This window comes from Heterodontus francisci, chromosome 39 (genome assembly GCF_036365525.1).
Source record: "Heterodontus francisci isolate sHetFra1 chromosome 39, sHetFra1.hap1, whole genome shotgun sequence".
Lineage (NCBI taxonomy): Eukaryota > Metazoa > Chordata > Chondrichthyes > Heterodontiformes > Heterodontidae > Heterodontus > Heterodontus francisci.
Window position 1 is genome coordinate 20,528,813 of NC_090409.1, and position 13,589 is coordinate 20,542,401.

At 49.1% G+C, this 13,589-nt stretch overlaps 1 protein-coding gene across 1 annotated transcript in view; it reads left to right on the forward strand.

The window, feature by feature from the left end:
• The window catches only part of LOC137352699 (tectonic-3-like), a 252,268-nt gene that overhangs the window by 184,907 nt on the left and 53,772 nt on the right, over positions 1–13,589 (forward strand). The window contains exon 10 of the mRNA XM_068018427.1: positions 7,219–7,344. Coding sequence (XP_067874528.1) covers positions 7,219–7,344 — 126 coding nt within the window. The remainder of the gene's footprint in view (positions 1–7,218; positions 7,345–13,589) is intronic.

Genomic DNA, 13,589 nt, shown 5'->3' on the forward strand with positions numbered 1-13,589 from the left:
TCTCACCCTCGTGTTCAGATCCCTCCACAGCCTCACCCCCTCTCTATCACTGTAATTTCCACCAATCCTACAATTCTCACCCTCGTGTTCAGATCCCTCCACAGCCTCACCCCCTCCCTATCTATAATCTCCTCCAACCCTACAATTCTCACCCTCGTGTTCAGATCTCTTCACAGCCTCTCCCCCTCTCTATCACTGTAATTTCCACCATCCCTACAATTCTAACCCTCGTTTTCAGATCTCTTCACAGCCTCACCCCCTCTCTATCACTGTAATTTCCACCAATCCTGCAATTCTCACCCTCGTGTTCAGATCTCTCCACAGCCTCACCCCCTCTCTATCACTGTAATTTCCACCAACCCTATAATTCTCACCCTCGTGTTCAGATCTCTTCACAGCCTCACCCCCTCTCTATCTATCATCTCCTCCAACCCTACAATTCTCATCCTCGTGTTCAGATCCCTCCATACGAACATACGTATTAGGAGTAGGCCACTGGGCATTTCGAGCCTCCTCCAGCTTTCAATAATTTCATGGCTGAACTGGTTGCTCCAAATTTCCACCTACCCCTGATAACCTTCCACCACCTTGCTTACCAAAAATCTATGTCCCGCTGCCTGAAAAATATTCCAAGACTCTGCTTCCACTGGCTTTTGAGGAAGAAAATTCCAAAGACCTACGACCCTCTGAGAGAAATAAAATTCTCCTCATCTCTATCTTAAATGGGTGACCCCTTATTTTTAAACAGTGACCCCTGAGTTCTAGATTCTTACAAGGGGAAACATCCTTTGCACATCCACCCTGTCAAGATGCCTCAGGATCTTACATGTTTCAATCAAGTTGCCTCTTACTCTTCCAAATTCCAATGGGTACAAGCCTAGCCTGTCCAATCTTTCCTCATAAGACAGCCCGCCCATTCAGGTATTAGTCTAGTTAGCCTTCTTTGTACTGCCTCCAACCCATTTACATCCTTCCTTAAATAAGGAGACCAGTACTGTACACAGTACTCCAGATGTGGTCTCACCAATGCCCTTTATAGCTGAAGCATAACCTCCCTACTTTTATATTCAATTTTCCTCACGATAAACGATACCATTCTATTAGCTTTCCTAATTACTTGTTGTACCTGCATACTAACCTTTTGCGATTCATGCACTATGCCTTCTGGAAATCTAAGTAAATACATCCAACTGTTCCCCTTTATCCACAGCACATGTAACTCCCTCAAAGAACTCCAATAAATTGGTTAAACATGATTTCCCTTTCACAAAACCATATTGACTTTGCCTGATTACCTTGAATTTTTCTAAATGCCCCGCTATACTGTCTTTAATAATAGCTTCTAACATTTTCCCTAAGACAGATGTTAAACTAACTGGCCTGTAGTTTCTAGTTTTCTGTCTCCCTCCCATTTTGAATAAAGGAGTTACATTTGCTATTTTCCAATCTGACAGAACCTTCCCCGAATCTAGGGAATTTTGGAAAATTAAAACTTAACGCATCAACTATCTCACTAGCCACTTCTTTTAACACCCTAGGATGAAGTCCATCAGGACCCAGGGACTTGTCAGCCTGCAGCTCCAACAATTTGTTCAGTACCACTTCCCTGGTGATTGTAATCTTCTTGAGTTCCTCCCTCACTTCCATTTCCTGACTTACAGCTAATACTGGGATGTTACTTGTATCCTCAATAGTGAAGACTGATGCAAAATATCTGTTCAACTCATCTGCCGTCTCCTTATTATCCATTATTAATTTCCCAGACTCACTTTCTAATGGACCAACGCTCTGTTCACTTTTTTCTTTTTTAAATATCTATAGAAACTCCGACTATCTGTCATTACATTTTTAGCTCGCTTTCTCTTGTACTCTAATTTTACCTTCCTTAGCAGTTTTTTAGTCCTTCTTTGCTGTTTTTTATATTCTGTCCAATCTTCTGACCTGCCTCCTATCTTTGCGCAGTAATAGGCTTTTTCTTTAAGTTTGTTACTATCTTTAACTGTTTTAGTTAACCATGGATGGCGGGTCCCACCCTTGGAATTTTTCTTTCTCGTTGAAATGTATCTATTTGGTGTATTCTGAAATATCCCCTTAAATAACTGCCACTGCCTCTCTTGACCTATCCCTTAACCTGATTTGCCTGTTCACTTTAGCTAGCTCTGCTTTCATGCCCTCATAATTTCCCTTATTTAATTTTTAAATACTGATCTTGGACCTACTCTTCTCTCCCTCAAACTGAATGTAAAGTTCAATCATATTATGATCGCTGCTACCTAAGGGCGCCTTAACTATGAGGTCATTAATTAATCCTATCTCGTTACACAGTACCAGGTCTAGTATAGCCTGCTCTCTGGTTGGCTCCAGAACGCACAGTGGCGCAGTGGTTAGCACCGCAGCCTCACAGCTCCAGTGACCCGGGTTCAGTTCTGGGTACTGCCTGTGTGGAGTTTGCAAGTTCTCCCTGTGTCTGCGTGGGTTTTCTCCGGGTGCTCCGGTTTCCTCCCACATGCCAAAAGACTTGCTGGTTGATAGGTTAATTAGCCATTATAAATTGTCCCTAGTATAGGTAGGTGTTAGGGAAATATAGGGACAGGTGGGGATGTGGTAGGAATATGGAATTAGTGTAGGATTAGTATAAATGGGTGGTTGATGGTCGACACAGACTCGGTGGGCCGAAGGGCCTGTTTCAGTGCTGTATCTCTAAACTAAACTAAACGTATTGTTCCCAGAAATTATCCCGAAAACATTCTATATACTCCTCCTCTAGGCTACCTCTGCCCATCTGATTTTTCCAGTCTATATATAGGTTAAAATCCCCCATAATTATCACTGTACCTTTCTGACCACCTGCCATTATTTCTTCATTTATACCCCGTCCGACAGTATGGTTAATGTTATGTGGCCTGTACACCACTCCCACAAGTGACTTCTTGCCTTTATGATTTCTCATCTCTACCCAAACTGCTTCTACATCCTGGTCTCCTGAACTTAGGTCATCCCTCTCTATTGTGCTAATACCATCATTAATTAACAGAGCCACCCCTCCACCTTTTCCTAGCTTCCTGTCCTTCCTAAATGCTATGTACCCTTCAATATTCAGGTCCCAATCTATGTCGTCATGCAGCCATGTTGCTGTAATGGCCATCAGGTCGTTCTTATTTATTTCTATTTGTGCTCTCAGTTCATCTGTTTTGTTTCGAATGCTACGTGCATTCAGATACAGAGCCTTTAGTTTTGTCCTTTTATTATTTTTGTAACCTCTAGCCTTATCTGTTGATTTGCTCTTAGATGTGTACGCTCTGTCCCTTCCTGTCACAATCTATTTATCATTTCTCAAAAATAATACCTTTCTCTCTTGACTTGTCTCAAATCCTTGATTTACCATATCTTCCCACATTTGATTCCTTGCCCCCACTATTGAGTTTTAAACCCTCTCTACTTCCCCAGTTATGCGGCTTGTTAGGATAGCAGCCCCAGCACAGTTCAGGTGTAGATCGTCCCAATAGTACAGCCACCACTTTCCCCAGTACTGGTGCCAGTGCCCCAGAAACCGGAACCCACTTCTTCCACACCATTCTTTGACTCGTGCATTAATTTCTTTCATCTTATTTTCCCGATGCCAACTTGTACGTGGCTCAGGTAATGATCCAGATATTGTTACCTTTGAGGTTCTGCTTCTTAGTTTGGTGCCGAGTTCCTCATATTGACTATGCAGAACCTCTTTCCTTGTCCTGCCTGTGTTGTTGTTAAATAAATGGACCACAATGACTGGATCCTCCCCCTCCCACTGTTATTTACTCTCAGTCCTGAGCAGGTGTCCCGAACCCTGGCACCAGGCAGGCACCACAGCTGTCTGGACTCTCGCTGTTTGCTGCAGAGAACAGTGTCAATCCCCTTAACTATACTGTCCCCTACTACTACATTCCTTTTTTCTCCCTCCACTTGAATGGCTTCCTGTACCATGGTGCCAAGGTCAGGTTGCTCATTCACGCTGCAGCCCCCACTCTCATCCAAACAACCTGAAAGAACCTCAAACCTGTTGGATAATCGCAAAGGCTGAGGCTCCTGCACTCCTCCCCTCTGGGTCCCCTTACCTGCCTCAGCTGCAGCCACACTCTCCTGTCCCTGACCAAATCAGAAGACCCTATCCTAAGGGTGTGACCACCTCCTGAAACAAAGCGTCCAGGTAACTTTCCCCCTCCCTGACGTGTTGCAGTGTCTGCAGCTCGGACTCCAGTGCAATGTCTCTGAGACGAAGCTCTTCGAGCTGCAAAAACTTAATGGCAGACGTGTTTGACCTGGATCACACTGGCATCCAGGAGCTCCCACATGCTGAAGCTGAAGCTCCCGCCGCGCTCCTCCCTCTCTCCGCTCCCGCCGCGCTCCTCCCTCTCTCCGCTCCCGCCGCGCTCCTCCCTCTCTCCACTCCCGCCGCGCTCCTCCCTCTCTTCACTCCCGCCGCGCTCCTCCCTCTCTCCGCCCCCGCCGCGCTCCTCCCTCTCTCTCCCCGCTCCTGCCGCGCTCCTCCCTCTCTGACTAATCTCCACCAACCCTACAATTCTCATCCATGTTCAGATCCCTCCGCAGCCTCACCCCGCTCTAGTACTGTCATCTCCTCCAGCTGTACAATTCTCACCCTCGTGTTCAGATCTTTCCAAAGTCTGGGCCCCCACCCCCATCTCTGTAATTTCCTCTGTGGCCCAGTCCCTCCCTATCCCTTTCCTGAACCCTGTACCTTCCTGCAGCCCTGCAGACCTCTGAGATCTCTGTGCTCCTCCAGTTCTGGGCCCTTGTCCACTGCTGATTTACTTCACCCAACCATTGGGAGCCGACAGTTCAGCTGCCTGGACCCTAAACTCTGCAATTTCCTCTCTAAACCTCTCCATCTCTCGCTCCTCCTTTATGATGCTCCTTCACACCTATCCCTCTGTGACACATCACCTGTCCTGCCATCCTTAATGTGTTTTAATTAACTACTTAATTATTTTATTCAGTTATTTCTTTTATTTTCCCTTTTAATATATATTTTATTATGCTTACCACTAGTTCCTTTACTGTTTTAAATGTTAGGATTAGAATGAACCTTAATCACTTACCAGATAGTCACCAAACAGGTAGCTTCTTCCCAAACCAATCACTGACCTGCTTGCCTGTGATGTTTGATGCTTTGTTTGATTTAAATTAAATTAAAGGTTTACCTGTATACTCACCCCCGGCGACTCTGTTTCCTGCACTCACTGTTGAGTGTGACGTCACTCTGATGCCACTTTTTGATTTTTCCCTGCTTTGCCTCGTGCTGCTCCCGCCGTGCGCTTCTCTCTCTCACTGCTCCTGCCGTGCGCTTCTCTCTCTCTGCTCCTGCCGTGCGCTTCTCTCTCTCTGCTCCTGCCGTGCGCTTCTCTCTCTCTGCTCCTGCCGTGCGCTTCTCTCTCTCTGCTCCTGCCGTGCGCTTCTCTCTCTCTGCTCCTGCCGTGCGCTTCTCTCTCTCTGCTCCTGCCGTGCGCTTCTCCCTCTCTGCTCCCGCCGTGCTCCTCTCTCTCTCCGTTCCCGCCGTGCTCCTCTCTCTCTCCGTTCCCGCCGTACTCCTCTCTCCCCGCTCCCGCCGTGCTCCTCTCTCTCCCCGCTCCCGCCGTGCTCCTCTCTCTCCCCGCTCCCGCCGCACTCCTCTCTCTCTCCGCTCCCGCCGTACTCCTCTCTCTCCCCGCTCCCGCCGTGCTGCTCTCTCTCCCCGCTCCCGCCGTGCTGCTCTCTCGCCCCGCTCCCGCCGTGCTGCTCTCTCGCTCCGCTCCCGCCGTGCTCCTCTCTCTCCCCGCTCCCGCCGCACTCCTCTCTCCCCGCTCCTGCCGCGCTCCTCTCTCTCCCCGCTCCCGCCGTGCTCCTCTCTCTCTCCGCTCCCGCCGCACTCCTCTCTCTCTCCGCTCCCGCCGCACTCCTCTCTCTCTCCGCTCCCGCCGCACTCCTCTCTCTCTCCGCTCCCGCCGTACTCCTCTCTCTCCCCGCTCCCGCCGTGCTCCTCTCTCTCCCCGCTCCCGCCGCGCTCCTCTCTCTCCCCGCTCCCGCCGCGCTCCTCTCTCTCTCCGCTCCCGCCGCGCTCCTCTCTCTCTCCGCTCCCGCCGTACTCCTCTCTCTCCCCGCTTCCGCGGTGCTCCTCCCTCTCCGCTCCCGCCGCGCTCCTCCCTCTCTCCGCTCCCGCCGCGCTCCTCCCTCTCTCCGCTCCCGCCGCGCTCCTCCCTCTCTCCGCTCCCGCCGCGCTCCTCCCTCTCTCCGCTCCCGCCGCGCTCCTCCCTCTCTCCGCTCCCGCCGCGCTCCTCCCTCTCTCCGCTCCCGCCGCGCTCCTCCCTCTCTCCGCTCCCGCCGCGCTCCTCCCTCTCTCCGCTCCCGCCGCGCTCCTCCCTCTCTCCGCTCCCGCCGCGCTCCTCCCTCTCTCCGCCCCCGCCGCGCTCCTCCCTCTCTCCGCCCCCGCCGCGCTCCTCCCTCTCTCCGCCCCCGCCGCGCTCCTCCCTCTCTCCGCCCCCGCCGCGCTCCTCCCTCTCTCCGCCCCCGCCGCGCTCCTCCCTCTCTCCGCCCCCGCCGCGCTCCTCCCTCTCTCCACCCCCGCCGCGCTCCTCCCTCTCTCTCCCCGCTCCTGCCGCGCTCCTCCCTCTCTGACTGTAATCTCCACCAACCCTACAATTCTCATCCGTGTTCAGATCCCTCCGCAGCCTCACCCCGCTCTAGTACTGTCATCTCCTCCAGCTGTACAATTCTCACCCTCGTGTTCAGATCTTTCCAAAGTCTGGGCCCCCACCCCCATCTCTGTAATTTCCTCTGTGGCCCAGTCCCTCCCTATCCCTTTCCTTAACCCTGTACCTTCCTGCAGCCCTACAGACCTCTGAGATCTCTGTGCTCCTCCAGTTCTGGGCCCTTGTCCACTGCTGATTTACTTCACCCAACCATTGGGAGCCGACAGTTCAGCTGCCTGGACCCTAAACTCTGCAATTTCCTCTCTAAACCTCTCCATCTCTCGCTCCTCCTTTATGATGCTCCTTCACACCTATCCCTCTGACCAAATATTTTGGTCACCTGGCCTAATATCTCCTCATGTTACTTGTTGTCAGTTGTTCTCTCATAACGTTCCTGTGAAATACCTTGGGACATTTTACAGTGTTAAATGTGCTTTATAATTGTGAGTAGTTGTTATAATAGTATAGCCCAGATCAATGAAATCTGTTCTTTCAGGTGACCTACCGCATCAAGTACAAAGGGGAAGAGGGGATCCTTGGAGCCCAGGTGACCTTTGGCCTCACCAACATCACATTGTCTGCAACCAAGATCCAGCAGAACTTCCACATTTTCTTCATTGCAGTAAGTTCAAGGCCCAAATTGTTTCTGAGATGTAAATGTGAACAGCAACAAATGCTGCAGTACATTGAGGGACACTGCACGGGTCTGCTATTGCAATGCAGTGTGGTACAGTCAGTAAGGGTCTCCCTTTAAATACAGCGCGGCACAGTCTCTGTTGGTCTCCTGTTTACATACAATGAGGGACAGTCTGCACGGGTCTCCTGTTACAGCAGTATGGTACAGTTAAGTTAGCACAGATCTCCTGTTGCGGTACAGTGCGGTAGTCTCCACTTGTCTCCTTTAACAGTACAGTCCACATTAACTCCCTCCTGCACTGACGCACAGTGGCAGCATTGTGTACCATCTACAAGATGCACTGCAGCAATGCACCAAGGCTATTCAGACGGCACCGTCCATACCCGTGACATCTACCACCGAGAAGGACAAGGGCAGCAGATGCATGGAAACACCACCACCTGCAAGTTCCCCTCCAATTCACACACCATCCTGACTTGGAACTATATCGTCATTGCTTCACTGTCGCTGGGTCAAATTCCTGGAACTCCCTTCCTAACAGCACTCTGGGTGTAGTTCCCCCACATGGACTGCAGCGGTTCAAGAAGGCAGCTCACCACCACCTTCTCAAGGGCAATTAGGGATGGGCAATAAATGCTGACATAGCCAGCCATGCCCACATCCCATGAACAAAAATTGTTGAGGGGAAGTCTTCATGGGTCTCCTGTTACAGCACAGTGAGGTACAATCCACAAAGGTCTCCTGTTACAGCACAGTGAGGTACAATCCACAAAGGTCTCCTGTTACAGTTGAGTGCAGGACAGTCTGCATAGCTCTCCCATTAGAGTACCGTGTGGTGCAGTTTGAACGGTTCTCCTGTCACAGCGTAGGACGGAATATCTGTTATAGTACATTAAGGGACCTTATATATGGGTCTCCTGTTGTATTTCAATGTGGCACAGTCTGGACAGGTCTCCTGTTACAGTGCAGTGAAGGACAGTCTGCATGTTCCCCCATTACATTACAGTGCGGTAGAGTCTGGACAGGTCTCTGTTACAGTGCAGTGAAGGAAAGTCTGCACGAGTATCCCATTACAATACAGTCTACATGGGACTCCAGCTACAGTACATTGCGGTACAGTCTTCATGGGTCTCCTCTTACAGTACTGTATGATACAGTTAGTATGGGTCTCCCACTACAGTACAGTGCAATGAGGGACTATCTGCATAGGTCTGCAATGACAGTGCAGCCCGGGACAGTCTGCACAGATCTCCTGTTACAATATATTGAGAGACAGTTCACATGGATCTGCTGTTAGACTACAGTGCGGGACAGTCAGCACATGTCTGGTGTTGCAGAGCGGGACAGTCAACACGAGTATTCTGTTACAGTACAGTAGGGACATTCTGCATGAGTCACTTGTTACAGTACATTGAGGGACAGTCTACCCAGTTCTTCTATTACAGTATAGCGAGGAACAGTCTGCAAGGGTCTCCCGTTGCGCTACATTGGGGGAACGCTGTGCAGACTACTGTAATGGGGAAATGTGCAGCTCCTGGAAGCCCGAGTTTTGGAGCTGGAGCAGCAGCTGGGGACACTGTGGAGCATCCATGAGGCGGAGAGTATCGTGGATAGCAGGTATAGCGAGGTGCAGACCCCACAGGCAGGAAGGGGAATGGGTGACCACCAGGCAGAGCAAGAGGACTTGGCAGGCAGTACAGGAATCTCATGTGGTTATTCCCCTGCAAAACAGATTTACTGCTCTGGATACTGTTGGGAGGAATGGCCTCTCAGGGGAAAGCAGTAACAGCCCAATTCGTTGCACCACGGTTGGCTCTGCTGCACAGGGGAGGAGTAAAAAGTGTGGGAATGCAATAGTTTTTTTTTTTAGAGATACAGCACTGAAACAGGCCCTTCGGCCCACCGAGTCTGTGCCGACCATCAACCACCCATTTATACTAATCCTACACGGGGATTCAATTGTAAGGGGAATAGCTCGGTATTTCTGTGGCCGCAAACGAGACTCCAGGATGGTATGTTGCATCCCTGGTGCTAGGCGCAAGGATGTCTCAGAGCGGTTACAGGACATTCTGAAGGGGCAGAGTGAACAGCCAGTGGTCGTGCTACACATTGGTACAAATGACGTCGGGAAAAAAAAAGGACGTGGTCCTAAAAGCAGAATATAGGGAATTAGGAAGTAAGTTGAAAAGCAGGACCTCAAAGGTGGTGATTTCAGTATTACTACCAGTGCCACATGCTAGTCAGAGTAGAAATAGCAGGATATATCGGATGAATATGTGGCTGAGGAGATGGTGTCAGGGGGAGGGTTTTAGATTCATGGGACATTGGAACCAGTTCTGAGGGAGATGGGACCAGTACAAACTGGACGGGTTACACCTGGGCAGCACCAGGACTGATGTCCTCGGGGGAGTATTTGCCAGAGTGGTTGGGAAGGTTTAAACTAAAATGGCAGGGGGATGGGAACCTTAAGGAGTCAGAGGAGGGGGGATCAAAGACGAGAGAGAAAGACAGTAAGAGGAATGAGAAAAGTGATAGGCAAAGAAATCAATGGGCCAGAATCAAACAGGGCCACAGTGAAAAATAGTGGGAAGGGGCCAAGTAACATTAAAAAGACAAGCCTCAAGGGTTTGTGCCTGAACACACGGAGCATTCGCAATAAAGTGGATGAATTAGTCACGCAAATAGATGTAAACGGGTATGATATAGTCTGGATTACGGAGACATGGCTGTAATATGACCAGGGATGGGAAATGAACATCCAGGGGTATTCAGTATTTAGGAAGGACAGACAAAAAAACAAAAGGCGGTGGAGTTGCATTGCTGGTTAAAGAGGGAATTAATTAATGCAATAGTGAGGAAAGATATTAGCTCAGACGAGGTGGAATCTGTATGGGTAGAGCTGAGAAACACTAAGGGGCAATAAACGTTAGTGGGGGTTTGTATATAGACCCCAAACTGTAGTGGTGATGTTGAGAATGGCATTAAACAGAAAATTAGAGATGCATGCAATAAAGGAACATCTGTAATTATGGGTGACTTTAATCCGCATATAGATTGGGCAAATCAAATTAGTCACAATACCATAGAGGAGGAATTCTTGGAGTGTATACGGGATGGTTTTCTCGACCAATACGTTGAGGAACAGGCCATCCTAGACTGGGTATTGTGTAATGAGAGAGGAATAATTGACAATCTAGTTGTGCGCAACCCCTTGGGGATGAGCGACCATGATATGATAGAATTCTTCATCAAGATGGAGAGTGACATAGTTGATTCTGAGACTCGGGTCTTGAATCTGAGTAAAGGAAACTATGAATGCATGAAGTGTGACTTGGCTATGATGGAATGGGGAACGTTACTTAAAGGGACAACGGTGGAAAGGCAATGGCAAACATTCAAAGAGCACATGGATGAACTGCAACAATTGTTTATTCCTGTCTGGTGCAAAAGTAAAATGGGAAAAAGTAGCCAAACCATGGCTTACAAGGGAAATTAGAGATAGCATTAGATCCAAGGAAGAGGCATATAAATTCGCCAGAGAAAACAACAAACCTGAGGATTGGGAGCAGTTTAGAATTCAGCAAAGGAGGACCAAGGGATTGATTAAGAAGGGGAAAATAGAGTACGCGAGCAAGCTTGCGGGGAACATAAAAACTGACTGTAAAAGTTTCTGTAGGTATGTGAACAGAAAAAGATTAGTGAAGACAAATGTAGGTCCCTAAAGTCAGACACAGGGGAATTTATTACGGGGAACAAAGAAATGGCTGACCAACTAAATGCATACTGTCTTCACAAAGGAGGACACAAATATCGGATCAAAAATATTGGGGAACACAGGGTTTAGTGAGAGAGAAGAACTGAAGGAAATGAGTATTAGTAGAGAAATGGTGTTGGGGAAATTGATGGGATTGAAGGCCGATAAATCTCCAGGGCCTGATGGTCTGCATCCCAGAGTACTTAAGGAAGTGGCCCTAGAAATTGTGGATGCGTTGGTGGTCGTCTTCCAAGATTCTATCGACTCTGGAACAGTACCTACAGATTGGAGGGTAGCTAATGTAACCCCAGTATTTAAAAAGGGAAGTCGAGAGAAAGCAGGGAATTATAGAGCAGTCAGCCTGACATTGGTAGTGGGGAAAATTCTAGAGTCCGTTATCAAAGATTTTATAGCAGAGCACTTGGAGAACAGTGGTAGAATCGGACGGAGTCAGCATGGATTTACGAAAGGGAAATCATGCTTACAAATCTACCAGAATTCTTCAAGGATGTAACTAGTAGAGTTGATGAGGGGGAGCCAGTGGATGTGGTTTATTTGGACTTTCAGAAGGCTTTCGATAAAGTTCCACCTAGGAAATTAGCGTGTAAAATTAAAGCGCATGGGATTGGGTGTAGTGTATTACGATGGATAGAAAATTGATTGGCAGATAGGAAACAAAGAGTAGGGATAAATGGGTCTTTTTCCAAATGGCAGGCAGTGACTAGTGGAGTACTGCAGGGATCGGTGCTAGGACCCCGGCTATTCACATATATATTAATGATTTAGATGAGGGAACTAAATGTAATATCTCCAAATTTGCAGATGATACAAAACTGGGTAGGAGGGTGAGTTGTGAGGAGGATGCAGAGAAGCTTCAGGCTGATTTGGACAAGTTGAGTGAGTGGGCAAATGCATGGCAGATGCAGTATAATGTGGATAAATGTGAGGTTATCCACTTTGGTAGCAAAAACAGGAAGGCAAATTATCATCTGAACGGCTATAAACTGCGAGAGGGGCATATGTAAAATGAGACCTGGGTGTTCTCGTACACTGGTCGCTGAAAGTAAGCATGCAGATGCAACAGGCGGTTGCAAATAGTATGTTGGCCTTCATAGCGAGAGGATTTGAGTACAGGAGCAGGGATGTCTTGTTGCAATTATACAGGGCCTTGGTGAGGCCACACTTGGAATATTGTGTGCAGTTTTGGTCTCCTTATCTGAGGAAGGATGTTCTTGGTATAGAGGGAGTACAGCAAAGGTTTACCAGACTGATTCCTGGGATGGCGGGACTGACGTATGAGGAGAGATTGAGTCGGTTAGGGTGGTGCAGTGGTTAGCACCACAGCCTCACAGGTCCAGCGACCCGGGTTCGGTTCTGGGTGCTGCTGTGCGGAGTTTGCAAGTTCTCCCTGTGACCGCGTGAGTTTCCGCCGGGTGCTCCGGTTTCCTCCCACATGCCGAAGACTTGCGGGCTGGTAAGTAAATTGGCCATTGTAGATTGCCCCTAGTGTAGGTAGGTGGTAGGAGAATTGAGGTAAGGTGGGGATGTGAAAGGGAAATAGGATCAATGTAGGATTAGTATAAATGGGTGGTTGATGGTCAGCGCGGACTCGGTGGGCCGAAGGGCCTGTTTCGGTGCTGTATCTTTCTATGACTCTATATTCGCTGGAGTTCAGAAGAGTGAGGGGGGATCTCATAGAAACCTATAAAATTCGAACAGGACTTGACAGGATGCAGGAAGGATGTTCCCGATGGTGGGGGAGTCCAGAACCAGAGGTCATAGCCTAAGGAAGCGGGATAAACCTTTCAGGACTGAGATGAGCAGAAATTTCTTCACCCAGAGAATGGTGAACCTGTGGAATTCGCCACCACAGAAAGCAGTTGAGGCCAAAACATTGTATGTTTTCAAGAAAGAGTTAAATGTTGCTCATAGGTTTGAAGGGATCAAAGGATATGGGGTGAAAGCGGGAACAGGTGACTGAGTTGGATGATCAGCCATGATCATAATGAATGGCGGAGCAGGCTCGAAGGGCCAAATGGCCTACTCCTATTTTCTATGTTTCTATTGCGGGACAGTCTGGGCAGGTCTCCCATTAGATTCCAGTGAGGAACAGTCGGCACGGGTCTCCTGTCCCGGTACAGTGAGGAACAGTCTGCATGGGTCTCCTGTCCCAGTACAGTGAGGAACAGTCTGCACGGGTCTCCTGTCCCAGTACAGTGAGGAACAGCCTGGACGGGTTTCCTGTCCCAGTACAGTGAGGAACAGCCTGCACGGGTCTCCTGTCCCGGTACAGTGAGGAACAGTCTGCACGGGTCTCCTGTCCCAGTACACTGAGGAACAGTCTGCACGGGTCTCCTATCCCAGTACAGTGAGGAACAGTCTACATAGGTCTCCTGTCCCAGTACAGTGAGGAACAGTCTGCATGGGTCTCCTGTCCCAGTACAGTGAGGAACAGCCTTCACGGGTCTCCTGTCCC